Source organism: Aedes albopictus, chromosome 2 (genome assembly GCF_035046485.1).
Source record: "Aedes albopictus strain Foshan chromosome 2, AalbF5, whole genome shotgun sequence".
Lineage (NCBI taxonomy): Eukaryota > Metazoa > Arthropoda > Insecta > Diptera > Culicidae > Aedes > Aedes albopictus.
In genome coordinates, this window is record NC_085137.1 from 3,532,330 (window position 1) to 3,559,953 (window position 27,624).

The following is a 27,624-nucleotide window of genomic DNA, read 5'->3' on the forward strand; positions in this document are numbered from 1 at the left end:
AAATATACAGTAGGATAGATCAACGTTATATGAGAAAATTATCGCATTAACCCCGGAGAAAGTTTTTTCAATCCTCTTTTCCGTCTAAAACTACTGGGAATTTTTTTTATGGGATTTAGTATGGGCAATTTCACTTGCTTGCATTTTTTGGCAAATTTTACATGAATTTTGTAACCTATGATAATAAAATATAGCCTAAAGTGTGAAGAAAAAACTATGTCGAAGACCATAATGCAGGGCTGTCCAACATACGGCCCGCGGAATCGACGAATGAAACTTGGCCCAAGGATTGAAATATTTGAAGATATTTCATATTTAAATAAAATTTAATATAAAAAATAAACTCGAAATAGGTAGAGTGCTTTGTTAAACACTTTCAAAGATTAAAAAATTTAAATACATAAATTTAAAAATTTTAAACTTGAAAGGTACAGCCAAATTTGAAGCAGAATTTCAGCAAAATTTACTGAATTTCAGAAAAACGTTGCTGCTGAACAGCAGAGTTTACTGAAAGAATCAGGAAAGTTTGCTGAATTTCAGCAAATTGTTTGCTGCAACCTGCAGTTCGGCAAAATTCAGAAAAAAAAAGTATTCAGGGTGATTTTTGCAAAAAATCAAGAATTCTTGCTCACATTTTTATGACCCAAATGATGTCAGTGTTATGATTTGCCGTGAGAACGGGTAATCGGATTTACAAAATTTCCTGTTGCATTCGTGCTTTCGAAATTTGATGTCGAAATTTAATGTCTGGCCCGTCGACTGGTATGGAGTATCACTTGTGGCCCGCGGCCACGAAAGGTTGGGCAGGCTTGCCGTAAAGTCATCTGTGATTGTGAAAGACGTTATATCCTAGCTTGTAATTATCGTCTTGATGTTGATCGGTCTTCAGTGATAGTGAAGGTGCTCAAGCAGTCAACTGAAAATTCTGATATTTTTCAGCCCAGTCTATACGTTTAACGTAACGTCGGAATATGTTTAATTAATAAACTTCCCAATTTTATTAAAATTATTGCTTTTCTAAATAAGGTATTCTCAGGATTCAGGAACAGTTTGCATTACGTCGACGGAAAGATCATGCTTCGGGATGATGGCCCTAGCACAGAAACTAGCTTAACAAACAATAGTAGAAGATTCCAAAAACGGGGACCGAATTCTAAACCGCCCGATAGGTAGGAGATTGTCCACATCACCGAACGGACTCAATAAATACCAAAACTTCCGTATGACATTTTTAAGTTAGGCAAGGCTACCTTGATTAGGAAACCTTGACCGATTGAACCCTTGAAAATGCCCCATACAGATCGAAACGTCGGGAAAAATCATAAACCAGTGTTTTCGATTCCCCAAAAGGCTGAAGCCAACATTCTGAAGCAAAATCATCCCAGTCGTATCCCAACCAAGGAAAGATCATGAGTACATGTTTGACGAGAAAGGCACTATCACCACTAGGTGGATTAATCTGGTTTTTTTTTGTTTAAACGCAACCTACTGTATACTGAAATACAATGCTTTGATTGTCAGTAAAACTCTTTGAAAATTCTACAACTCTACCAATTTTCTCTAATAAATATACATACATACATACATACCAATTTTCTGTTAGTTTTAGTGAAATAACATAAAATCTTGAAAATCTGATTAAACATTTTGTAAATAATCGTGATCCAACTGATTATTAACGTTCAATCAAAAGATCGTGTTCAATATTCAAAATCTTAACAATCTACCGCGTCGTGGTTTCGTACTACAGCATCATTATGGTCCTTGCTGGTATTAAAAACGATCGCTCTCGATCACGTGGAAGAAAACAAAAGCCGCCTCGTCGCGTTGAGTTGTTCTGGCAAAATCCGCGGAGCTGTTGCGATCACGGCAAAATATTTTACTATAGGTACCTGCAAGGCGAGTCCCGGACCGGAATTCAGAGGAAGCAAGTGGCACAAAGCCGGCAGCCGCCGTACTTACCGTAAGGTTTATCTCGGATTTCGCTATCGCTGTTATCTGCAATCGAAAGTCACGGAGAGAAAAAGTAAAATTGAGATAATTGCGTTAATCGTGCTCTGGTCGATGGTGTATGCTAACAACGCGATCATTTTAATATATTTCAATATATGTGTAGAGATAGGTATACTGGACCTCGGACCTTGGATATAGGTTCAGTTCACAGTTGCTGGCTGCTGCCTGCCCGCAATCAACGACGATCTAAACTTCCGAAATATGTTCTCATGGGTCTGGGTTCATTCATAACCGGCTCGAATCGCGCGGTAATTTTCTAAACGGGCGCGCCTGTCAGATCGTAATGATGCCAGACAGACGGACACAGAGGTGCGATGATCATGCGGAGCGATATTTCTCTTTTGATGCCCCAGAGATTTGGGGAAGCTTACCAAAACAGAATGTGTACGAGCTGACAGACGGCGGCCAGAGGTGTGAATGAAGTGTAGCAGCGTGGACGATGATGAAATTAGCCGTGGCTGAAGAGTTATGAATGAAATCGGAAGCGAATTTGAATGCGATGGTTCAAATGAATGAACTGCGTTCAATCGTAGCAAGCGTTGAATACGTATTGTTATGGGTGGTATTGTGGAGTTTTAACAAAAGTCGATTTGGATTAACTGAGTTGGCATATGGGAAATTGATTTCTGCTATGTTGATAAATGAACAGCCTACTAGACGTCTTCATTTGGTCAACTTCTTCAAGCTTAAATGGTTCTGAATTTTATTCCCAGCGATGTTTAATTAGCCAGGTCCGACTTAATTCTTCGAATTGTCGGAACGAAAAAAATATCAACATTAAATTACCATGCACAACCACACCCCATAACCGAAAACATAACGCGACCACAGGTATCGTTTCAAGCCGTCCTTTCCCAAGCCAGGAAGCGAAGAATTATCCATAATTACCGCCAACAATGAACGTTAACACCGTTTCGGCCAAGTGTAGCTAGCAGCAGCCTAGAAATCTGTCTGCAGAGTGCTGTTAGTAGCCCATCAACGCGCTCCTCGATCGTTTCGGATGATCACTCACCACGACGGAGAGCGAGGATCGTTTCCATATTCAAATAATCACGCGAGAGGGAAAAGAGCATATTATTCATCATCCGGGCATGAAGAATCAGCTTCTTGCTTCACTCCGGACTGCTTGGTTCCGCTTATTAGATTGCGTCTTTTGTCCAAACTCATCAAAGCAATCTGGTTTGATCATTCTTCTACCAGTTCGGCCATCTGTGGCGTATAACCCTTTTCGTACGGCGGAGATGATGACCGTGGTAGACGATCGTCGTTCAAGCGCATTAGGCAAAAGAGAAGATCGTGAAGTAATTTTTGTCTTCTAGAAGACGATGATGATGATGATTTTCGTTGAGACCCAACTAATTTTAAAAATTCAAATTTCTGCTAACATGATTTGCTACTTTGAGTAAAACGGATAAATACGATCCGGAGCTCGGAACGTCAAAATAGGAAAACACATGTCCATCATCGAAGTAGCCTTCACGTGTGCGACGAACCAATTAATAAGCACAAACCCATAACTCCACCGAAAACAACAATTAGGTGCCACCGCAGTAGGCAGGCAGGCCACGTCAAACGCGTTGCCATGGTAAAATCGTAAGTGAAGCTTTCAAACTTACGTACGCGGCGATACCAATCTGAATTTCCATACGCACTAATTAGTAAGCTTCCAATTAGCCGCTGCTAGTGTAGCCGTGAGGAAAACGCCGGCTCCTACTCGTTCTACGCATAGTTGTCCCATGTTAGCTTTTGACTGAAATTCTGCGCACAACAATCCCACTATAAAATTTATACGCAAAATTAATGCATTAGACATTTTTAGTTTTTTACTTCACTTAATAACAAGAATATTTCAATGGTGCATAGTAAATTCTATTCTTTTATATTGGCATAACGTTTCAGCTGGAACAGAACTTGCTTTCGACTTGAATAAAAATTCTGGCTTCTATCAGTTTTCGTCGCTTCTACGTTACATATGGCCGCGATGCACGGAAAGCACATAAAGCAAACATAGTGTATATTTAACTTAAATTAAATTATAATCAAGTGGCTCAAGTGTCGTGTAGCATGACGAAGCCGATGTTATATGCTGTGCAAGATGACGTTGAGGATGTTGAATAGAATGACTGCTATAGGGTATCGGATGACACTTGCAGCATTCAGGATCAAATGAAAGTAGCCTATTTTTTGTAGTATAATTTTCAAGAATGCCGTGAAATGGTGAGTGAATGAATTGATTTTTACTTATCCATTCACTCACTTGTCTCACGTCTCACGGATTGTAACAAAAAATCGGCATTTCCTTGCAATTGCACAACGAAAAACAAACACCAAGACTTTGAGGTAAACCCAGTTCGCGAGAAGGTATTGCTTGAACAAGTTAGTGGATTGGTGAATGAGTTTTTCAGTGAGTGGGATAAAATATTGTGTAGATGAGTTAGTGAGTTTAGAAATGCGTGAGTTGGCGAGTGAATTGGTGAGTGAGTGAACTGATGTGTAAATGAATTGGTAAATGAGAGTTTTTGAATAAGTAATTTGAAAATTGAATGGAGTAATGGTGAGTGAATGATTTGATGTGTGATTGGTTAGTGAATTCAATATTTTTTGATTTGGTGAATGATTTTGTGAGTGACTAGGTAGACTACTTACTCGTGTAAGTTTATAATCGAATGAAGTGACCCACTCATTTGCTCACACATTCACTCGCTAACCCCTTGACTCACTTGCCAACACACTCACTCATTAAATTAATAACTCACTACATCACTCAATGACTCACTCATTCGCTCATTTACTTACACCTTCATTGACTTACTTACAGTAACTAGCTCACTAGCTCACTCATTCACTCATTTGATCATCTGCTCACTTTTCCATCACTTACTAACTCGTTACATCACTAGATTACAGGCTCAATGACTTACTCATTCACACCCTTAGCAACTCACTCACTCATTAAGTTATTAACTCACTACATCACTCATTATTTACCCACACATTCACTCACTAACAGACTCACTCACTCACTAATTCCATTAACTTACTAACTCATCACTCGCTCACTCACTCATTTACTAGTCAGCTCACTATATTACTCACTAGCTCATTTTAGTTTTCACTTACTCACAAACTCATTTATTTACTCACTAACACTCATTTACCCACTACCTTACTAATACACTAATTTACTAACTGACACTCACTCTTTAACAGACTCACTCACTTACTCACCCGCTTATTAATTCACTCATTAAATCACACATTCACTCACTAACAAGCTCACTTATTCACCAATTCATACACTCACTAGCTCACTCTGTCATATCTGTATAAATAGAAATGGAATGGTGTTTGTATGTCACGAATAGGCTCGGGAACGGGCCAATGGATCTACACAATTCTTTCAGTGTTTCATTCATGCAGGGCTTCGACGTGTTCGTACGGAAAAATAATTGAGAAAATCGACCGGGAACGGACCGAAAACAACAAAGATGCAAATACTACTTTGCGGGGCGTTATTCTACAGAGCTGCATGCCAAAAAACACAGTAGGCAGGCAGAATGAAGTTTGCCGGGACATCTAGTACTTATTAGTTCACTATTCACTTACTAGCTCAGTAAATCATTCACTTGCCACAACCCACGGATCAACATTCCTAGTCACAAACTCTCATACTCACTATCTCACAAACTCATCCATTAACTCATTTACTTGCTTACTTAATATTTTACCAACTTGCTTACCTAAGCACTCATTCATTAACTACCTCATTAATCATTTACCACGCTCATTACAACGCTAATAACCTAACTGAATAAATCACTTACTGACTAACTCAAAAATTCACTGCTCGTGGCCCTTAGAAGTGACTGTGCACTTGAAGAGTTTTCACATGGGACTGTAGTGCAAATGTCAGGTTATGAGTGAGTGAATTTCACTTACTTATAACCTGACTTCCACGCAACAGATCTCACATGCTCATTAACCCACCAACTCACTCTTTGACTCACTAATTCACATATTTTCTTGCTAACATACTCAAATTCACGGAACAGCTCTCTGCCTAAAGCTCTATAACTTTCTCAGTCAGCAACAGACTCACTCAATCTTGGGGCAACTCACACTCACACACTTACCAATTCATTAATTTTCTTACTCATTCACCATCTCCTTCACTTACCTATGGTTTTTACCTATCCGATCATAGAGAATGTGTTAAAGTGTGAAACCACGCACTTTTGTTGTCTTTCGGCTCCGTTTTGCTTTGAGACATTTGAGCCATATGAATGAATGTTTTGTAATGCCAAGTGCCAAGTTAATGAAACTTTAATCACGTTTTTTTTTCTCAGTTTCAAGTTTTTCAACATGGGACAACTATGCGTAGAACGGCAGTACTCCTCCCGTCCAATCGTTTTTCTTCGGCGCTTCCTTCCACCCACTTTGTTGTGGTTTGACATGACAGTTGCTTTCCGTACTGATATCAATCTTAATATTTAATTTCAACTTTGCCTCACCTCGTTCGACCACTCTCGCTCGCTATTCAAATGAATGATTTGTGAGCTACAGCGGAGTCCCCTGCCTCTGTCTGAAGAAGCTTCACCAAAGTTATGACTTTTACGCCACACACTTGTCGCGGCGATCGTGGACCCCCGTAGTGTAGAGAAGCGCAAGTGTCAGAAATTGAAGTAGGCGAGGGTGTACGGTACAGTCACACGTGAGTGAGTTGCTACGATTGGTTGTTTTCCGACGGCGGCGCGTTTCTTCCTTCGGATTACTTTGATTGCGTCAAAAGTTTTGTAAGTTGAATAAAATGTTGAGTTTATTATACATCATAGTGGAGAAAAGAAGCATGTATCGTAAATGAATTTTATGCAATTCAGTATCACGATTCCTGAAATGAGTTGCGTAGTAAAAAAAAAATAGTTGCATCATGTCCTAGAGAATTTCGGAACATTGGGATAAAGTTTAGAGAGCGGTATAGTAATCCTCAAAGCTTGCATATGACTCATCAGACAGTTTTGTTTAAGGTTCTAGCTAGAGCAAGTCCGACCTAAGCGCTACTACCATTTTGCAGCGTTCCCACGGTGTTCAAATCTTCACCGTGAACGCAAGCTCACTCAAACGCAGTCGTTTGTTGTGTTGCGGCTCCATTTAGTAGTTCCGAAGTTCGCCGCATCGCTTCATTTTCACTTTTCTCCATTCCGCGGCGCCTACTGTGTACTGGACGCCGGCGCTCTATCGCCACACAGTTATAACTCGGTGTGACAAATTTTATGTGTTTTTAAAAACGACAATGATAAACGTGCGGGAAGTGACAAAATAGGAATAAAAATTGTCAAATAGTACAAGCAATTACTTTTATGGGTAGCAGTTTTTTTGGTTGCTTCCCATTTCTTCGGTTCCGAGCTATTACGTATCTTACGGGGTCTGGACATAAACATATTTGTTGACCACTTGGTGACACCGGAAACAAGTAGGCACAGCTTTTCAAACAAGAAAAGTGGATGACAGACGTCGCTGACATTGGAATTCCGAAGATGATAATTGAGAAAATAATCAACAAACAATTGGCCATTGCTAATGACATGCTACTTGCTGCTGCTGGTGGTGGTTCCACGCTGCAAGACCTACTTGTTGGTGTTAATTACGCCTAGATTCGTCCAGCCGAAGGGCGCCACCTTTTTTCGCTGTTTTATACATTTATCTCTTATTTAAATTTCAAAGACACGATCAAACCACACGATCTGATACACTTTACGTACAATTTAAACATTTCCTCCAGCACAGCAATCGTAGCAACCCGCAGCAACTAGCGATGCAAACGAAACCCTCGCGCGTCAACAAGCAAGCAGAACTATAATTATGCGACATCACGAGATCATTATCAACGCCCAAATTCAAGCTTGGAAGAGCCCAGTTTTTTTACTCCTCTCCTTCCCGCGCTCTCTGGCGAGATCTTGATGTTGGATAATTTCAGAGGGACAAAACAGAAATGGAAATTAGTCTGTGAATGTAATAATCATTTTCTTGCTTGCCATTCCTTTCCCCGCCGATCGAGAAAACGAGGTGGTGGTAGGCCAGTCAAGGTTTCCATAACGACATGCAAAGTGTACGCGGCGACTACTACGCGGTGGCGCGCAGCCTACTTCGCCTACTTGGCTCAACGACGCAATTTTTGAAACGATCACTCATCTAAAACTCTAACTAGCATGCGTTTTGGCTGGGGCAGTAATGCTATGCAAATTATAGACCACTCCGGGACTCACCGAACACAAATATCCCACTATTGGTGAGTGGCGCAAGGCGTTGGTTTAGCACCTTCGATGATCGAATGACTGAGCATTTGAACAGTGGGCGTATAGTGGGCGAAACTTAGTAGCTGTTAAGTATCCACGAACTACATAAAAGTAACAATGAGATTTGGCTACTCCTGAAAGCCTGATTTTACCGGAACTAGAAAATAGAAAAGTATTTGATCCCCTGGGATTCTTCGAGCAGTTTTTTTTTTCTTAGATTCTTCCATGAGTTCTTTCACTGTAAGTTCCTGCTGGAATTCATCCAAGATTTTCTTCTGATATCGACCAGCAGTTCCTTTTGAGATTCTTGCAGTAGTTCCTTCTAAAATTCCTTTTTCTGAGAATTGCTCCTTCTGAGATTCCATCTGAAGTTTCTGAAGATCTTTCGGCGATCCCTCTAGGGTGTTTTTTTTTTAATATTCTACCGGGAGTTCCTTTGGATAACCCTCCAGGATTTCTTCTGAAATTTCTTTCTTAGATTTTTTCGGGATTCTTTCAGAAATTCTTCCAGGAACCCTATCCAAAACTTCTTCAGGAGCTCATTCTGGGATTTTTTTTAGAAAATCTTTCTAAGATTCGCCTAGGAGTTTCTCGCAGGAGTTTCTTCTGGATTTCTGCCAGGAGACTTTCTTCTAAAGGTTTTTGCTGAAATTGCTTTCTGATCTCCACTTAGAGTTCCCTTGTAATTCCCCTAAAAGGAATTCCTCAAGGAAGTGCTGTAGAAATTTCATAAGAAACTCATAAAAGTTACCCGTACAGAACTCCTACAGTGATTCCAGTCTACTGGAGGAGTTCCATGATAAGCAACTGTATGATTTTCCATCAAAACATCTGGTAGAATTCTAGAACGAACTTCCGGAAGAATTTCTGAAGGATCTGTAGAAATTTTAGACGAAACACCTGGAGCGATCCCGGAAAGAGTTTCTGAAACAATCCCGATAGAAATTTCTGAAGGATCTTAGATAGTCCCAGCAGTAAAGCCCAGTTTCGTGTTCAAAAGAACCGATTTCTGTCAGAAACTTTCCACAGTTACTGCCATTTGAATTGTCATTCCTTAGCAACTGCGTACTGCGATCGAATAAAAACGGTTTCTTGGGCGATTCAGGCAAGGAATTTCCGATGCATCAAGATAGGCCAAAAAATTCCTTCTGAACTGCAAATAGCCCTTAAACCCTGGTGCAATGTCAAAGGAAATGATGAAGGGATTCCAAAAAATAAAACGAATGATTTTACATGTGACTCTGATTATCTATAATAAAGACAAAAAAAAAACTCTGATTATTACGACCAAGCGGGTGCTCCCGGAAGATGACTTCTGCGTCCACTTTGACGTTGCCGACTGAGGTTTGAGGTGGATACCGTTTGCCATGCCTACTAGATCGCATGATTTGCTACCAGTGCACTTCAGTGCATTCAAACGCCAGTGAAGCCTTAGCTGTACGATAATGTGGGTTGACTATTAAACAAATTCAGAAAAAAAACTTCCTGGAGGAATCGAAAAACAACAATCTAAAGAATGCCAGAAGGAATAGCATGATGAATCCCAAAAGGACCTCCTAGAGGAAAGGAGCTTCTAGAAAAATTCAGAAACAAAGTTCTGGAAGAATTTGAAAAACAACTCCTGAAAGAATCTGTTTAGGTACTCCTTCAGCAGTTTTAGGTGAAATCCCTGCAGGAATCCCGGAATGAACTCATGGAGGAATCACTGAAGGAGTTCCTGGACGTATCTTAGGAAGAAATCTATGAAGGATTTTTTTTTGGAGGAATTCCGTAAGCAACTTCTGGAGTAATCCCGGAAGAATTTTTCAGAGGGATGTCAGAAGGCAGTCTTGATGAAACCTCAAAAGGAAACTTTGAATGCGCTCCTAAAGAAGCCCATGGAGGAATCCGTGAAAACCCTTGAGGAATCTCAGAAGGTGGAATCTTAGAAAGAACTTTTGAAGGCATCCCAGAAGGTACTCCTGGTTAATCTCAAAAGAAAGTTTTATCGGATTCACAGGACCAGAAGAAACTGGAGAAATACTGAAAAAAAAACTTCTGGAAGAATTAAACTTGGAACTTGAAGGGAAACATGTGTGGTTGGAACGGAATGACAACCTTACTTACCTTACCGATCAGGCTAAGGCCGGGGTGGCCTCTGCTTTACATAGTAGCCGTCTCCATTCCACTCGGTCCATGGCTGTTTGTCTTCAGTTCCGCACTCTGCGTAGAGTCCGCAGATCGTCCTCCACTTGGTCGACCCACCTAGCTCGCTGTGTACCACGTCTTCTTGTACCGGTCGGATGACTCTCGAGAACCATTTTAGTAGACATCCTGATGACGTGACCTGCCACCGTAGCCTCCCGATTTTCGCGATATGTACGATGGTTGGTTCTCTCAGCAGCTGTTGCAGCTCGTGGTCGTGGTTCATTCGCCTTCTCCAAGTCCCGTCTTCCGTCTGCACTGCGCTGTAGACGGTACGCAACACCTTCCGTTCGAAACTTCGTGTGACGGCGAACTTTATTCGATCGTAGAGTTATGCGGTGTTCGAAGTAAGCTTGATTTTCTGCCACAATGCGTCTTTGAATTTCAATGCCGGTGTCGTTGTCGGCGATCGCCAGTGAGCTCAAGAACACGAATTCTTCAACCGCCTCGATTTCATCACCGTCGATATAAATTCGGGGTGGCGGGCGCGGTGATTCCTCCCTAGAGCCCTTTGCCATCATGTACTTTGTCTTCGACACATTAATAACTAATCCGATTCGCCTGGCTTCACTCTTTAGTCGGATGTACGTTTCCGCCATCGTCTCAAATTTACGAGCTATAATACCAATATCATCAGCGAAATCAAGCAGCTGAACGGACTTCGTGAAAATCGTTCCACTCGTGTTAATCCGCGCTCTCCTAATTACACCCTCTCTAAAGCAATGTTGAACAGCAAGCACGAAAGACCATCACCTTGCCGTAACCCTCTGGGAGATTCGAAAGGACTCGAGAGTGTCCCTGATACTCGAACTACGCACATCACTCGATCCATCGTCACCTTGATCAATCGTATCAGTTTATCCGGGAATCCGTATTCGTGCATAGCTGTTCTCGGTCGATTGTATCATACGCCGATTTGAAATCGATGAACAAGTGATGTGTGGACACGTTGTATTCGCGGCATTTCTGCAACACCTGGCGAACATCTGGTCCGTTGTAGCGCGTTCACCCATGAATCCACCCTGGTATTGCCCAACTCTCTTGCAATCGGTGACAGACGGTGGCATAAAATTTGAGAGAGTACCTTGTAGACCGCGCTCAGTAGTTTGATCTCGTGGTAGTTCCCGCAATCCAACTTGTCGCCAACTTTTTGTTGATGGGACACACGATACCTTCCACTTCCTCCTCCCAAATCTTGGTAATGACCCAGTGTAGTGCTCTTACCAGTGCTTCTCCACCGTGTTTTAGTAACTCGCTTGGTAGTTGATCTGCTCCAGCGGCTTTGTTGTTTTTTAACTGGCTAACCTCCTCTTCAATCTCTTGGAGGTTGGGGGCTGGAAATCTTTCGTCCTGCGCACGTACTCCTAGATCTGTTACCACGCCATCTTCGGTACTTGCAACGTCGCCATTGAGGTGCATATCGTAATGCTGCCGCCACCTCTCGACCACCTCACGCACGCTTGTGAGAATATTCCCGTGATTATCTCGGCACATGTCGGCTTGTGGCACAGAGCCTCTGCGCGAGCGGTTCAGCTTCTCATAGAACTTTCGTGTGTCCTTAGCGCGGAACAACTCTTCCATCGCTTCGCGATCTCGACTCACGTATACCTTGAAATCACTTGAAGCCCTTTTGTTGGTGAACGGTTGACGAGGTAACAAGCTGTCCCAAGCGCTTCAGTCCATAACGGTTTATCCAATTCTGCATCGAATAGAAGACAATAAGGACAACATGGTTCGGTTTATCCGTTCGAACAGACCATTTTGCTTCGGGCTATGCGGTTTAGTAATGCACTGCCTCAAATATTGCTTCCAGTCACGATTCACGCACTCGGTACGTTTTAGTCGCTTCAGCCGCTTACCTGTTTGGGTCTCTGTAGAGGCTTGAAAATACTTGAAGTAGTCTAGCACTATAGCCGTCTACGTTCGGATAATATAGATGAAGAACTTCCTGCTGCAATCGTAGACAAATGTAAGGAAGTACTAAGTAGTAAGCTGCCTTCTATGGAAGGAATTTCCATGGGATCGCACATGTCGTGAAGCCAAATTCCCAAGGCTTCAAAACTGTTGCTGGCACGGAGGTCCACAGGAACACGAGATTCCACAAAAATGCTGCCAAATCTCCGTTAAAAGGAAGCGCCGCGCGAACACGTCCGTTCACTGCCTTCTTCCGCGATGTCCTCGCGGTTCCATCTTACCTTCTCGCTGGCGTAGTGACCCGGCTAGTTGGCCATAGAACGCCCGTCCAAATTCGCTTCCAACAGAGTCGTCAGGCCACTTCACGTCCTGCAGAATATTCGCACGTATCGTATCCACTCGCATCTGGATCTCGGACGCTTCTAGGCCCTTGATCATGAGCTTGTATCGCTTTGTCAAGCCCATCAGCAGAATGCTGGACATCCACCAATCGTTCACTTCGAAACCAATCCGCACCAGTTTGTGACTAGGGGACATCAGCTGGTGCACGTAATCCTCCACCATAGCACAATCTACCAACTTTACTCCGGTCAGTTGCCGAAGTAGTCCAAACTAACGGAATCTTAGTTGTCCTGAAATTCAGGCTTCAAATTGTCCCAAGTTTCCTTGACCGTGGCTGTAGTTCGTCAGATCGAAATGGTTGCAAGCGTACGCTTCGAAAGCTCTTTTGTCGGGTTTTTCGTCTTGATGGCCATCAACGTACCTTCTCGGATCGTGACCATTTTGATTGCAAAGGCCAAGGAACTGCAGTTTTACTGCCCTCCTAACTACTCCAGGATGAAGGAGAAGAACTACTGGTGATACCCACCGGTCAAGCAGGAAGAGCGTGGGAGTCATACCGAAATAATTGAACGACTTCGTCGTGGAGATAGTGGCCTGTGTTTTTGAAGAGCGCGTAAGTTACAGTGAGGTAATTGAACATCCAGAGGGGCGAAGTGCCATGGTTGACGAAATGGACTCTCATCGTCCCTATGATCCTAGTACCGCTGCCAATAGAATGCAAGTTGGTATGATCCAAGTGGGTCTTCAAGCTTAAGCGTAATGAAGCTGATGAGGTGGTAAAGTTCAAGGCGAGAGTTATGGCGCAAGGCCACACGCAACAGTTCGGGATTGACAGTAGCTGCAAAACGTGTACATGTGGTCCGCCATCTCTAGACGTTAAGACGGCATACCTTAACGGGACCTTGGATGAGGAGACTTTCATGAGCGATGTCCTGGACGAGCTGGTGACAGCCGTGCGTAACACTCTCGTCAATTTAGGGGGAGTATGTCGAACCATCTGGTTGCGACAGCTTCTGCTGTATTTCTGGGAGATTCAAAACCAGCCAACGACTATGAATGAGAATAACCAGGGATGTATGGCGTTTGCGTGAAGACTGAGAAGTCAAACCGATGGTCATAAAACATCGACATCAAAAAGAAGTTTGTCCACGAGCTGGCCGAAAAGAAGGAGATTAAGTTTGTGTACTGCTCTACAGAAGTTCTGTTGGCAGACATCTTAACGAAGCATCTGGGTCCTCTGAAACACAAGCAGTTCTCCGAGATGCTCGGGATAATGGACGACATGTGAAGTGGATACCCGGTGAGAAGAGTTCCGCCTAATTAAGCTTCAGCTTTTCAGGCCACCTCTCGGGTGGAGTCGATGGACATCTTATTCTTGTTCTCGAAACTGTGTTGACATCCCCCAGGATTTGCATTCACGTAACGGCAGAGCTCCTGCATGCATACACACCTAACGCTTTCAGCAATATTTTGCTGAATTTTGCCGAGCTGAAGGGTTCAGCAATTTTTTTTGCTGAACTTTCGGCAAAGTTTGCTGAATTTCAGCAAAACGTTACTGGTGATCAGCAGAGTTTACTGAACAAATCAGCAAAATTTTGCTGAATTTCAGCAAAATGTTTACTGAAACCTTCAGCTCGGCAAAATTCAGCAATATTTTGCTGAAACCCTCCATCGATTTTTGATGTGTATGTACAGCCGTGCTCAGCCTCATTCCTCTCTTGAGAACCACTCTTGCCGCACAAGAGAAAATCATTTGGTCATCAACCCAGGTCATCAAACCTGGTCAGTTGTTGTTGTACAGACGGCAAAAACGGACAATCGAGGATGTGGTTGGGACTTCGAAAAACCAGAACAGCAATTGACGCAATCCACAACTAGATAAAGCAGCCATGAAACAGAAAAGAAGAAGGAATCACTGTTGGCAATAGGATACGTACATAGGATGAGGGTTCCACAGTATCTTGTAGAACAGGATCCTGAAGACTTATTTACAAAACCGAACGTTGATCTACAAAACACGTGAGAGATAAAAAAAACTGTGAGCATAACAGCGCTCAAACCTCGATGCTGTGGAATACGATGTGCGGATTGTTGGGTTTGGTTGTCGGATGAGGTTGTGCTGATGGTAATCGGAGAGTCGCTGAGTGAAATAGAAGTAAGGACCACGGCGGCTGTAGTAATATGTAACTGGGTGTGCGACAGGAAGCTGGGATTAGTCTATCGCAAGACCGAAGTGTTGTTGTTCAGCAATCGGAAGGTAGAGGTACAGTAGGTCAAAGTTTTAGTCGGAGAACCATCACGTACTCGAGAAGAGAAATGGAGCATCTTGGGGTGTTGATCGACCACAAGCTAATGTTCATAAGCTATGTCGATTACGCTTGCGAGAAGGCATATAATGTGATCACAAGTGTTGACCAGGATTACAGATCCAACAGATCGTCCATAAGTAGCGGTTCGAGAAAAGTCCTTGCCAGCATGTGGGCGTCCGTATTTCGAAACGGGTCTTCTGTCTAGGTGGCTGGACAGCTATAAGAGAAGAACCTGTTGCGGCTGGATGACACGTACAGGCTAATGGCTGTGGCAGTAGCCAGTGCATATCAGATCGTGTCCATGGAAGCGTAACACGTCATAGATTGTGTGGTAGTTTTGGAACTAATCAAGTAGGCTGAGGATGGCATTCATTCCATGGCCAGTCCAACTGTCCATTTCCATCAGAATCGAACTGGAAGAAGACTTCAAGTGTTTCAGGCACAAAGGCACAGTAGAAGCGACTAAATAAACACCTGACTGGTCGAAGCTGTCGGTTTCAATAGAACTTCCATCGACGGGATTGTCTCCATCGGAGTAGGCTATGTCCACCATTGTGAACTAGACCGAGTGGTGCCACGAAGAAGCATCGGAGTTTGATCGTCGGCTACCTACACTCCCGTGCAAAAGTTTGGGGTCACCCCTTCAAAAATATAGAAATGTTTTTCGGTCTTTCATTTAATCCAGTCGCTCTCAGACTCTATCGAAAGATAGAGAGTTAGACTTGATTCGTAGGTACTTTTCCCAAATTTTATATGAAATTTTTAGTATAAAAAGTTTACCTAAACCTACATGTTTTTCCTAAATCTTTACGAAAAAATGTCTTCCTTGTAATTCAAAATTTGGTCGACCAAATTTTAAAATTAAAGTGGCATTAGAACCCTATTTCTATCCTCTTAGAGAATCATTCATTAGATTTTAGCGGAACATATTTCCATAACATAATTTAGATTATCGATTTAGGTTTACACGTCACCGTGCAAAAGTTTGGGGTCACCCCTTAGGATGCTGCATCGTGCAAAAGTTTGGGGTCACCTTCCAAATGAAGTCTGAGTCGGATTTTTGTTCAAATCGTCAATTTTTTTTGTGCAACTTCAATTCTTTCTTTAACAGTTGAATGGCAAGACACAGAAATGGTTATGAAATGTTCATAAACTAAGTTCTAGACTAAGTTAAGGTAGAAAATGGTATATAAAATCCATACTAAATCAGCTAAGTTCGTTATATAAAGTGCGAGAGAGGGTGGAGGTGCAATAAAAATGACTGATTCGTTAATTCTACTCTATATAACTGCAAGTGTTATAACCACAAACATACAATTACACCAAAATCCATAAGTTTCAGGAATGTTACATATTTTAATTTGAATGGCATTTTCATCAAAAAGTTATCCCTTTGCTTTGCACCAAAACCCGAAATCCCGAATGTATTAGTACATTCAAAGAAATGACTCGTTGTAATGGTTTTTGGGGTAATGGTGTATTTGTGGTTTTAACACTTACAGTTATCTCTCTCTCTCTTCTTGGCGTAACGTCCTCACTGAGACAAAGCCTGCTTCTCAGCTTAGTGTTCTATGAGCACTTCCACAGTTATTAACTGAGAGCTTACTCTGCCAATGACCATTTTGCATGCGTAATATCGTGTGGCAGGCACGAAGATACTCTATGCCCAAGGAAGTCAAGAAAATTTCCTTTACGAAAAGATCCTGGACCGACCGGGAATCGAACCCGTCACCCTCAGCATGGTCATGCTGAATACCCGTGCGTTTACCGCCTCGGCTATATGGGCCCTACTTACAGTTATATAAGGTAGAAATCACGAATTAGTCATTTTTATCTCACTTTTTTTCTCTTTTGCATTTTATATAACGAACTTAGCTGATTCAGTGTGGATTTTATACACCATTTTCTACCTTAATTTAGTCTAGAACTAAGTTTATGAACATTTCATAATCATTTCTGTGTCTTGCCATTCAACTGTCAAAGAAAGAATTGAATTTGCACAAAAAAAATTGACGGTTTAAACAAAAATCCGACTCAGACTTCATTTGGAAGGTGACCTCAAACTTTTGCAAGATGCAGCATCCTAAGAGGTGACCCCAAACTTTTGCACGGTGACGTGTAAACCTAAATCGACAATTTAAATTATGCTATGAATGTTTCCGCTAAAATCTAATGAATGGCCCTCAAAGAGGATAAAAATAGGGTTCTAATGCCACTTTAATTTTAAAATTTGGTCGACCCAATTTTGAATTACACGGAAAACAATTTTTCGTAAAGGTTTAGGAAAAACATGTAAGTTTAGGTTAACTTTTTATACTGAAAGTTTCATATAAAATTAGTGAAAAGTACCTACGAATCAAATCTAACTCTATATCTTTCGATAGAGTCTGAGAACGACTGGATTAAATGAAAGATGACTGAGATATGACCGAAAAACATTTCCATGTTTTTGAGGGGGTGACCCCAAACTTTTGCACGGGAGTGTATGATCCGGAGGATGACCTCATCCGGAATCGCAGAACTGACCGTGGCGTCTGCTGGATAAAACGGTTTCGAAAGATCTTCTACCGCCGGGGAACTCTGAGTCGGTGTAGTAGTGATCTATTACCAACTATTGAGTAGTATACGAGAAGGGTATGAAGATTATGCTGGCGTGATATTTGAAAACATTCTGAATTGGGTTGTTTAGTGAATAAAATATTGCTATTTTCTATATCCTAATCGAAAGAGCTCATTTTTCTGAGTTGAAAGTGATTTTATTGGATTCCATTACCTTTGTTTTGGTGGTTAAATTAACAAAACAGTTTTTATTTTCGTGGATAAAATGACAGTTCAATCGATAAAGTGACAGTTCGACCCTAACAAAAAAATTTCCCCATTCAAACTTTGAATGCATTTTAAAAACAGTTCCTGGACTCCAAAAATTATGAAATTTTGGATTTCGACTAATTTTTGGGCGGAGAATCCGATTATGAAATAATCTGGATACCCCTAAAGAACCCAATTTCTGAAAAGCTTTTGATAACTATCCTGGCGACATACCAAACTATCAAAGAACATACTTTTATGCAGGCTAAACTTCATACCAATCAAATAACAAAGAAACGTAAAATATGGCGTTAAAGAGTCGCAATTCACCCACTGTGCATTGACTGGTCGGTATAATTGCCACTTTTGATGAGTGGAGTGTGATGTGGAGCCAGATGGATTCGGTTCGATAGGGTTGAAATTCCTACTAATTATTTGTTTACTTACTGAACTGACGGACTGCTGGTAAGACTGCGCCTGCGTGATATGTCCATGCTGGCTGTTGACGAATCATTGCAGAGCCTGAGCCAGTATGTTGCGCAGCTCGTTATGATAATTTTTAGCCACTTTTTATTCACAAATATAAATCGTTTCAACTGACACCAAGCGCCGCCGCAAGCGCATGAGTTATGATGACTGCTCGCTCAGCTCACAGAAGTGTAGAAACAGGCACTCGGCTCAGTTTGCGAGAATATTTTCAAAATGTAATGAGAGCTAATTAACATGATTTTGCATGACGGATTCCATGTTTTCGAGCTTGTTGGATTGCGGATGCCAATGCGTTTTTTTTTTCTTTCCTCATGTAGATTGATACATGTTCAGATATGCCATGCGATGCGATTGAGCAAAAACGATAGAACTTAAAACGAATGCTTAAGGTAGGCTACACTCTAGTAAGTAAGACTGCCAATGTCTAACGATGTTTTAATTATGCCAGCAGTTGAGCAGGAACCCAATCGCAGACGGCTGTGGTTAGCTTAAAACGAGACGCGTGGTACATGCAAATTCAAATCGCTTCACAACAAAATCATAGTTGGCTTCTGCTTAGCGGAAGTAGCTACTTGGTTGCTAAAGGAGACCACACGCAAAATGTGTTATCTAGGAAGCAATCATTGTTGCTCGGCCTACTCGGCTATCATAAATCTAACAGAGTTTTAAGAACGTGTGTTTACCTTATCTGCTTTAAATTACCTGGTTTTCATCAACAATGTTGCTTCCACGTTGAGTTTGTTTTACCAATCATTGAATTTATTCGATTTACAATAAAAGATAAAGTATTCTTAATAGGGCTGAATGTTATTGCAAACTGTTTTTAGGTTTCACGCGAATCAATCTCAAAAACTTCAATTCCAGGAAAAAATCTGCTTACTACAGGACGTAGCCTTTCTACCCGTTCTTGATTCGTCAAGGCAATGTTTAACAATTCAAACTCATATTGTGAAACATCAACAAGGAAAACAATTTGTAGCATCGTTTTCCAACCGCAAAACAGCCTTTCGCCCATTTGTTGTTTATAACAATAATCACCACATAATGTATGCACCCCCGCATACTGTGGTTCCGCAAATTGTTAATTCCGGTTGACTTTGTACAAATCAAATAAAGACCGTGACTGACTGCGTCGGGTCGGTATCCAACTGGTTCGCCATGTACGAATCCTAGTAGGCCAGAGCAACCCTTCTATCATCGCGACGGTGTTTACAATTCTTTTGCTTGCCAATGCTGTCATCGTAGTAAGCAGGGCAATTTTCCAGTCTACTCCACTCATGTATGGAGAACATACTAAACTATTTTGAGTGGACATAACATAGGTATCCCGAAACAGGGGCGTCGCCTACTCTGATCCAGTTGTCTAAAATTCATGTTTTCGATGTAATTCACTCAAAACTAAAATACATCATGCACCTGTGAACAAGGTGTAGATTAAAATGAACACTGAACATTGATTCCTTGTCTATTCATTTGCGGGTTTGTAATCAAACGTCAGATCAAGGTAGCATCCATCACCCTAGCATAATTCAATAATACCCCAGAAGTTTGTCGTCTTTGACGCACTTGAGCTCTGTTGAAAGCATCAGGCGCCGTTCTGCTCAAAGAATTTGCTAAATAAATCATAAACTTCACCCCTTTCGAGAGGCACCGAGCGTTTTTTTCTCTCCTTCCAGTAAAAAACACTTATCTATCCAGGGGCCCGCGTGTGGGGTAGCTTATTCCTTTTTTATGTCACACGCCATCGTCGTATACACCGCACGCGACAAAAGGCATCTTCCCTTTCTTGTGCGTGAGATTTTCGTTTTCTTTCTTTAGGGTGGAATTTGAGATGTGGTGATGGCATTTGAAAGGGTTGCCCCTTGAGCTAAACAAATCTTTGCCGGTCCTTTTTTTTCTCGCTCTCTGGCACGCTTTCGAGAGGGGACCGATTTTAGAACGATTATTTGATTGACTTAATGATGATTTATAAGAAGTTTATGGTTCCTTGGCACCTTAATAGGAGTACCTCGCAATATAGAGCTACTTTGATCGGGCGGCTTTCTTCTTCCCTGCCATGGCCTACCTAGAGAGGAGATTTTACAAGATAACGATCAACGCTAACTCGTCACGTAGCAGGCCTTGTGAAAATGCCTTGTTTTGACAGCTCTGTCTTATCTACCTGAGCGAATCGAGAGTTGGTTGGTTGTTGACAATTACCTTGTTCCTCCTGCTTTTCGTAGGGTGGGGATTCGTCTGGCCCACTGCCGCCATAGTACTGACGGTACAGTGGATGTCGGGAGCTGGCTTTGAATTTGGACATGGTAAATTCCGACACCCGCGGCTGACAATCCACGGCGTTTGATGGCGACGACTGAGATTGAGCTGATGACGCCGATGACGACGAAGACGACGACGATGGATGGTCTATTTTGGTAAATTGGACTCGTTCCGACGACGGCGGCGACGACGTTCTGATGATGTCCGTCTCAAATGGCTGATAGTGCTGATAAAAGCTTTGATTGAATTGGTGGTCTAAGGCCACTCCATGCACCGCACTTCGCTGGGCAACCAAAAGCGGCATAATCAGCTGGGTTGCTGCGATTCTGCACCGATTTCACTACTTAGCCTTTTTTAGATTCTTCAGAATTTCATCATTTTGTTTTATCGCACTATCAAACGTCGACGTCAATTGTCAATCTGAAAACAATCGAGAATAAACGACAATATCAATGATCTGCGTTAGCATTAGCATTAAGGAAGTCACAAAAAATTGTAGGTGGTACAGTCCTAGATCGCTGACTGCGTGCTGGGCCCATAACCTATTGTATCTTCAGAATGAAAAAGAAATGACTTGTTCATTTGACGTGTGAACAGAAAGTGAAAATTAATTTAAACAAAAGTCATGGCTTACTACGCTATATTCGTTATAAAGGCCTTCTTCCCGTCCGTTGCCAAAGCACAGAGATTCAAGGTTAATCACTGACTCTAAAGGTGCCATTAGACTGTTTGTCATTATGCCAAATATTTGCCATTGAAGTCCGACATTTATCCAAGGTTGCTATGATTCACGTTGTGTTGGTCATTTGTTGGGCTTGTTTGGCCAAATATTTGTCACGTCTAATGGGACCTTAAGATAAGATTGGCGCAATCCTCCAATGGTCGAGAGGCCATAGGATCAAGGGGCTAGTCGCTTGGAACATTGTGCCAAGAGGTGCCAAGCACACCGCCTTATACGCTGTGTGGCACACCGAGGCACTCTGAGGCACAATTTTGACACTTGAGTTTGGGTGAAAAAACTAGGCAACCATGTGCATTTGACCTGCAAAATGAAAACAAACAGTTGGTTGTCTTGGTAGTTGCCAAGCAAAATCTGAATCGTCAAGCAGTAGCACTTCGGGGCACACTGAGGCACAATTCAACACCTGGTGGCACACTGAAAATAATTGGCGCAAGTAAAGATGTGCTCAGTGACTCCCCCTTGCATAGGATACGTTTGGTCATCGTGCCTGAACGAATGTTTGGAAACGATAATTCGGATTGAACTCACAAAATTGTACGAATTCCGGTACCATGGAAACAAAATTGTTGGCTTTCAACTGGATGTACCGGACATCCAGCAGTGGTATCGTTTTGTATTTTTTTTTTAGCAAGGAGAACGCCGTTTGAGCATAAGCAGAGAAGCAGGCTTTGTCCTAGTTGGAAGAAGAAGTTCAGTTTAGTTCATATACTATTCATGTCATAGGTGACTCGTCTATGAGTAAAAAAAGTTTGGTATACGAGAATAATTAATAGGCGAACACGCTCAAAACATTCCTTTCAGACCAGATCACATCTCCATCAACCACCCAGTAATTTCTTCCCATTTCTCTAATTATCACCAACCATCGAACCCGGTATTAAGTAGCCTACTTCAATCGATGGCTCGCATTCCCCTCCAAAATTTTTCCCGAAACCGCTAAACAGCCTACTCCACTCTCTTCACTGACCCGGGCTCTATAATTAATTCAATTAACACCAGGCAAAGGAACCTTCTTCATCTTCCAGTGGATTCCGCGGTCATCCGGAAGGAAGCCCGAAAGGAGGGAATCCAATCCGTCGAAAAAAAAAACAAAAGTATAAATAGATGGGCAATAAACGCTTATAAATTATATTTCGGTTACATCAAGGAGGCCATGGTTCACCTGCTTGACGGACCGAGCGCGCTCTCTCTATGAGGTAAGCGCCACCGACCGACCGAAGATGAGCTTTGGAGTTTAAATTGTGGGATGATCTCATGAATATTGTTTTCCATTTTTTTTTCTCTTTGAATGGGTAATTTATTCATATTTTAATAAGCTATTTTCGGACTGTAAAGTACCCGGATCTGCTTCGTGTGGGTCTTAGGATGTGTGAGAGGCGGAAACATACGTACAGCTAGAAGCGTATCCAGAAGATACGCATCATTTATATCCAAAACAAGATGTGGAAACGATACGTGAGTTTCATGTACATAACTTTTCAGAGCAATTGTTAGATAAAATTCTAACCATTGTATGTATACTGAATATAGTTTATGTGATAAAAAGTAACTGCTCGGATATTTGTAGGATATTTGAGAGATCGTAGTAGGCATGAGAATAGAGTAGGTAGTTAGAAACCTACAATTGTTGTTATGCCTGTTCATCGACGTAGGTTGAACTTGCTCAAAGTTGCTGCATTCTGCTCTTACCCGTTTGTTGGCAAATGGGTGAGAGTAGGATGCAGCAACTTCGAGCAAGTTCAACCTGCGTCGTTGAACAGGACTGTTATTGTACAAACGCAAACAACCCCTATGAAATGTTGGTTTTCAAGGATGTTTTGTTGGATAACCCAAGTGCCCAAAAGATCTGCTTCGCATGACAAAATACACTTCAAAGTTCCACAATGCTGGAATGTAACTTTATGGCTGATTAAAGGCTAATGGGTCATTCACAACAAGGGGCCGGGTCCTAAAATCGAACTTTTTTGAGCTCACTCACCCCTTAGTAACTCCTTTTTGAATGAAATTTTTTTTTTTGCCTTTCTCGTACACTAAGTGTACTGGAAAGGCTATATGTTCACTCCAAAAATGAATTTTTGATAGAAGGCCCGGAGGATCGAGTCACATATACCAATCAACTCAGCTCGACGAATTGAGGTGATGTCTGTGTGTATGTATGTGTGTGTATGTATGTGTGTATGTGTGTATGTGTGTGTACAAAAAACTCACATCACTTTTTGGCAGTAAACCTCAACCGATTTTAATGACCGACGGTTCATTCGACGCGGAATCTGGTCCCATTGTTTCCTATTGAAAATGGTTCGGATCGAACCAGCCGTTCCGGAGTTATGACCATTTAGGTGTTCCGGACCGGTACCCCAGGAAGGGGCCAGATATGAAAATGCTACAACCCTATGCATGCGACACATAAAACCGCGGCATTTTCCATAACCTGATGAACGGTATGCTGGAAAATACTCTCAGACCATATCTGAACCGGTAGTGTTCCAGAACCGGTTCCGGGTGTCCCGCCGGAAGTAGCCAAATAATAAAGTGAACCAAATCCATGCATGACGAATTTCGCGCCAACTCGACCAACAGTTGGCAGCACCCTCTCAGAATCGAACGAAACTTTGTGGGCATAAACAATAGGTCTTTCTAAGCAACTTTGCATATTTTGTTTTTCGAAATTTTTCAAGAGCAACATTTGAAGAGGACCTAATTTTTTTCATAGATTTTTTTCAAATCGATGTAACTCAAAAATAACAAGACGTATTTTGCGTGACATAATTTGTGTATCATCCTTTAGACTAACTCGTTTTCGCTCAAATGCTGAACGTAGCTCCTGGGAGTCCAAAACAATCGATACAGGAGGTAAGACTTGTCATTTTTCGAATTTTATGTTTTTCATATAAGTGTGGGCCACCCTAATACGCCCTTTTCAAATGGTAGTCTAGATAAATGTTAGATTATGCAAAATTGCTTCTTCAACAATTTTTTAAACATCCATAAAGTTTCATTGGTTGATGAGAGCCTACTGAACCCATGTATATATGGCCATGTTGGCACAAAACACGATGAAAAATATTCACTCAATGTGGACATGAAAAAAGTTTTTGTTAGAAAAACTTTTTTCCCTTAAATATGTCACAGCAACATTGTTTGGAGAAAATGTAGGTAATTGAAATACCTTTCTCCAGAAAAAAAATCATCAATTTAAAAACATAGGGTTTTTTGTAATATCGGTTTAAATTTTTAAAACCTTTATTTTTCAGTGTAGGAATTAATTTTGTATTTTTTGGATATTTTTCTAAAAAACTTCATGGAATTTCACGATAGTCCGCCATACAACACTTTTTTGTAGGTCTTGTCATTTTTGAGTTACATCGATTTGAAAAAAATCTTTGAAAAAAAATTAGGCCCTCTTCAAATGTTACTCTTGAAAAATTTCGAAAAACAAAATATGCAAAGTTGCTTAGAAAGACCTATTGTTTATGCCCACAAAATTTCGTTCGATTCTGAGAGGGTGCTGCCAGCCCCATAGAAGGGTTGGCGCGAAATTCGTCGCACGCGACACATCAAATCGCGGCTTTCTCGATAACCTGATAAACGGTTAGCAAGAAAATAGGCTCACACCACATTAGAAACTACAGGTAATGTTCCGGAACCGGTTCCGAGTTTCGCGCCGGAATTGGCTAAATACAAAAGTGAACCAAACCCATGCATGCGACACACCAAACTGCGGCTTTTCTGATAACCTGATGAACGGTAAGCAGGAAAAGAGTCTTAGACCATATCTGAACCGGTGGTGTTCCGGAACCGATTCCGAGTGTCCCGCCGGAAGTGGACAAATACATAAGTGAACCAAAGTAATGCATGCAACACATCAAATTTCGGCTTTTTCGAAAACCCGATGAACGATTAGCAAGAAAATAGAACCAGACTACATTAGAAACTACCAGTAGTGTTCCGGAATCGGTTGCAGTTGTCCCGCTGGAAGTGGTCAAATGTAAAAGAGAATCAAACCCATGCATGTGACACATCCAATCTCTGCTTTTTAGGTAATCTGATGAACGGTTAACAAAAAAAATCTCAGGCCACATTAGGGAAAACCAGTATTGTACCAGAACCGATTCCGGGTGTCCCGCCGGAAGTGGACGAATGTGGAAGGAAACCAATCACATGCGTGCGGCTCATTAAATACCGACTTTTTCGATAACCTGAAGAACGATCAGCAAGAAAATAGTCTCAGATCACATTAGAGACTACCGGTAGTGTTCCAGAACCGGTTCCGGGTGTCCTGCTGGAATTGGTAAAATGTAAAAATGATCCAAACCCATGCATGTGACACATCAATTCGTGGCTTTCTAGGAAATCGGGTGAACAGTTAGAGGATACTAGTTTCATGCCATATTTGGGACAATTGGTACTGTCCTGGTTCCAGATGTCTCGCCGTAAGTGGTAAAATGTAAAATTGAACCAAACTCATGCATTCGGTGCATCAAATCACGGCCTTTTCGATTACCTGATGAACGGTTAGTAAGAAAATAGGCACAGACTACATAAGTTACTACCGGTAGTGTTTGTGGTTCCGGGTGTCCCGCCGGAAGTGGCCATATACAAAAGTTAACCAAACTAATGCATGCCACACGTCAAATCGCGGCTTTTTTGATAACCTGATTACCAATTAGCAAGAAAATAGGCTCAAACCACATTAGAGACTACCAGCAGTATTACAGAACCAACTTTGGGTGCTTTGCCGGAACTACGAAAGTGAGCAAAATCATAGCAAGCGATAGATATGTGTAATTGTTCTCATCAAATCACACCATTTCAGATTCCTACTCATCCTTACAGTCAACGTTGTATGGAAAAATTAAAATTTAATCGCAACAACCCTGAACATTTTTTTTTTCAATCCCCTTTTGCGTCTAAAGTTACTACACAAAATTCTGATGTGACTGGTTGCGCCCTCGCGCTCTGTAATGTGGTTGAAATTTTATTGGGATTTAGTTTGGGAAATTTCATTTGCTTGCATTTTTTTTTTTGTTCAAAGTGATCTGTGGTTGTGAAAAAGGTTATATCTTAGCTTGTATTCATAGTTTTCATATTGATTGGCCTCCAATGACAGTGAAGGTGGTCAAGCAGTCAACTGAGAGCTCTGATATTTTTAAGCTCTGCCTATACGTTGAACATAACGTCGGAATATGCGTCATCAATAAGTTTTTCTATTCGATAATGGCTTTGATAAAATTCTTGCTTTTCTCAATAAAGTATTCTCAGGATTCAGGAACACTTCGGCTTACGTCGACATCATGAGTACATATTCGACGAGAAAGGCGCTATCACCACTAGGTGGATTAATCAGGGTTTTTTTTTTGTGAGCGTTGTCACTTTCTCTCTTAACCCCCAGAGCGTTGCGTTATTTGTGGACGGCGACTTTTAGTAATTCGATAAGTTGATCAAGAGCTTTACTAATTCTACACTCTGACCAGGAACCGAATGCTTCTTTAACGAATGCTTTTTGGAATTTCTCAAGGAATTTCTCAAACAAATTTTTATGGGACTCTGCAAACAGTTCATTCAGAAATCCTATAGTAATTACTTTGAGAAATTAACCAGAAGTATGTTTGGCAATTTCGTTAGAAATGCGCCATTCTCTTAAAAAAAAAAACTCATCCCACAAATTGATATAAAGTTCCTTCGGGATCCTTTTGCCAATTTCTCTAAATAGATGTTATGGAAATTTCTTTAGAGATTCTTTCAACAACTTCTCCCGATATTAGTCTGCCAAATTCTTCAGCAATTACTTCTACAATTTCTCTAGAAGTTTCTTCAATTCTTCTAAAAATTTTACGAGAAGCTTCTTCTACAATTTCATTTGAAGTTACTGCAGTAATCCCTTTGTATTCATCTGGAAATTTCTCCAGGAACTTCTCTGTAATTCTCTGCAAGGAAAACTTAGAAGGCTACGTTAAGTTACTTGAAAATTCTTTCAGAAATAACTCCAAATAAATTTTCGGAGGAATAAACTCGTAGGATATGCTAGAGAATTGCTAAAAAAATACGGAGGAAACAATAAAAAGAATCTTTGAAGGGATTCCTAGAAAAATCCGTTAAGGGTTTTCGCCGACAATTTCAGTTATTTTAAGAAATTCCAGCGGAAATTTGCTCAGGATTTTGTTCAGAATAATCTTTTAAAAATTCATAACGTAATTCTTTTAAAATTTTCTCTGGCAATACATGCAGGAAGATATTATGCACACATTGAGATTTGAATAGCGAAAAAAAA

General features: G+C 41.3%; 1 protein-coding gene across 3 annotated transcripts in view; it reads right to left on the reverse strand.

Annotated features, from left to right (window-relative positions):
• LOC109404634 (POU domain protein 2) overlaps positions 1-27,624 on the reverse strand; it is a 415,841-nt gene that overhangs the window by 341,335 nt on the left and 46,882 nt on the right. For 2 of the 3 annotated variants that reach the window (XM_062849022.1, XM_029864382.2), the window contains exons 2-3: positions 20,552-21,031; positions 1,963-1,998 (exon numbers count right to left, since the gene is read on the reverse strand). In XM_062849022.1, the coding sequence (XP_062705006.1) occupies positions 1,963-1,998; positions 20,552-20,915 (400 nt within the window). In that variant the 5' untranslated portion in view covers positions 20,916-21,031. The remainder of the gene's footprint in view (positions 1-1,962; positions 1,999-20,551; positions 21,032-27,624) is intronic. The other variant, XM_062849023.1, reaches the window with a different exon arrangement.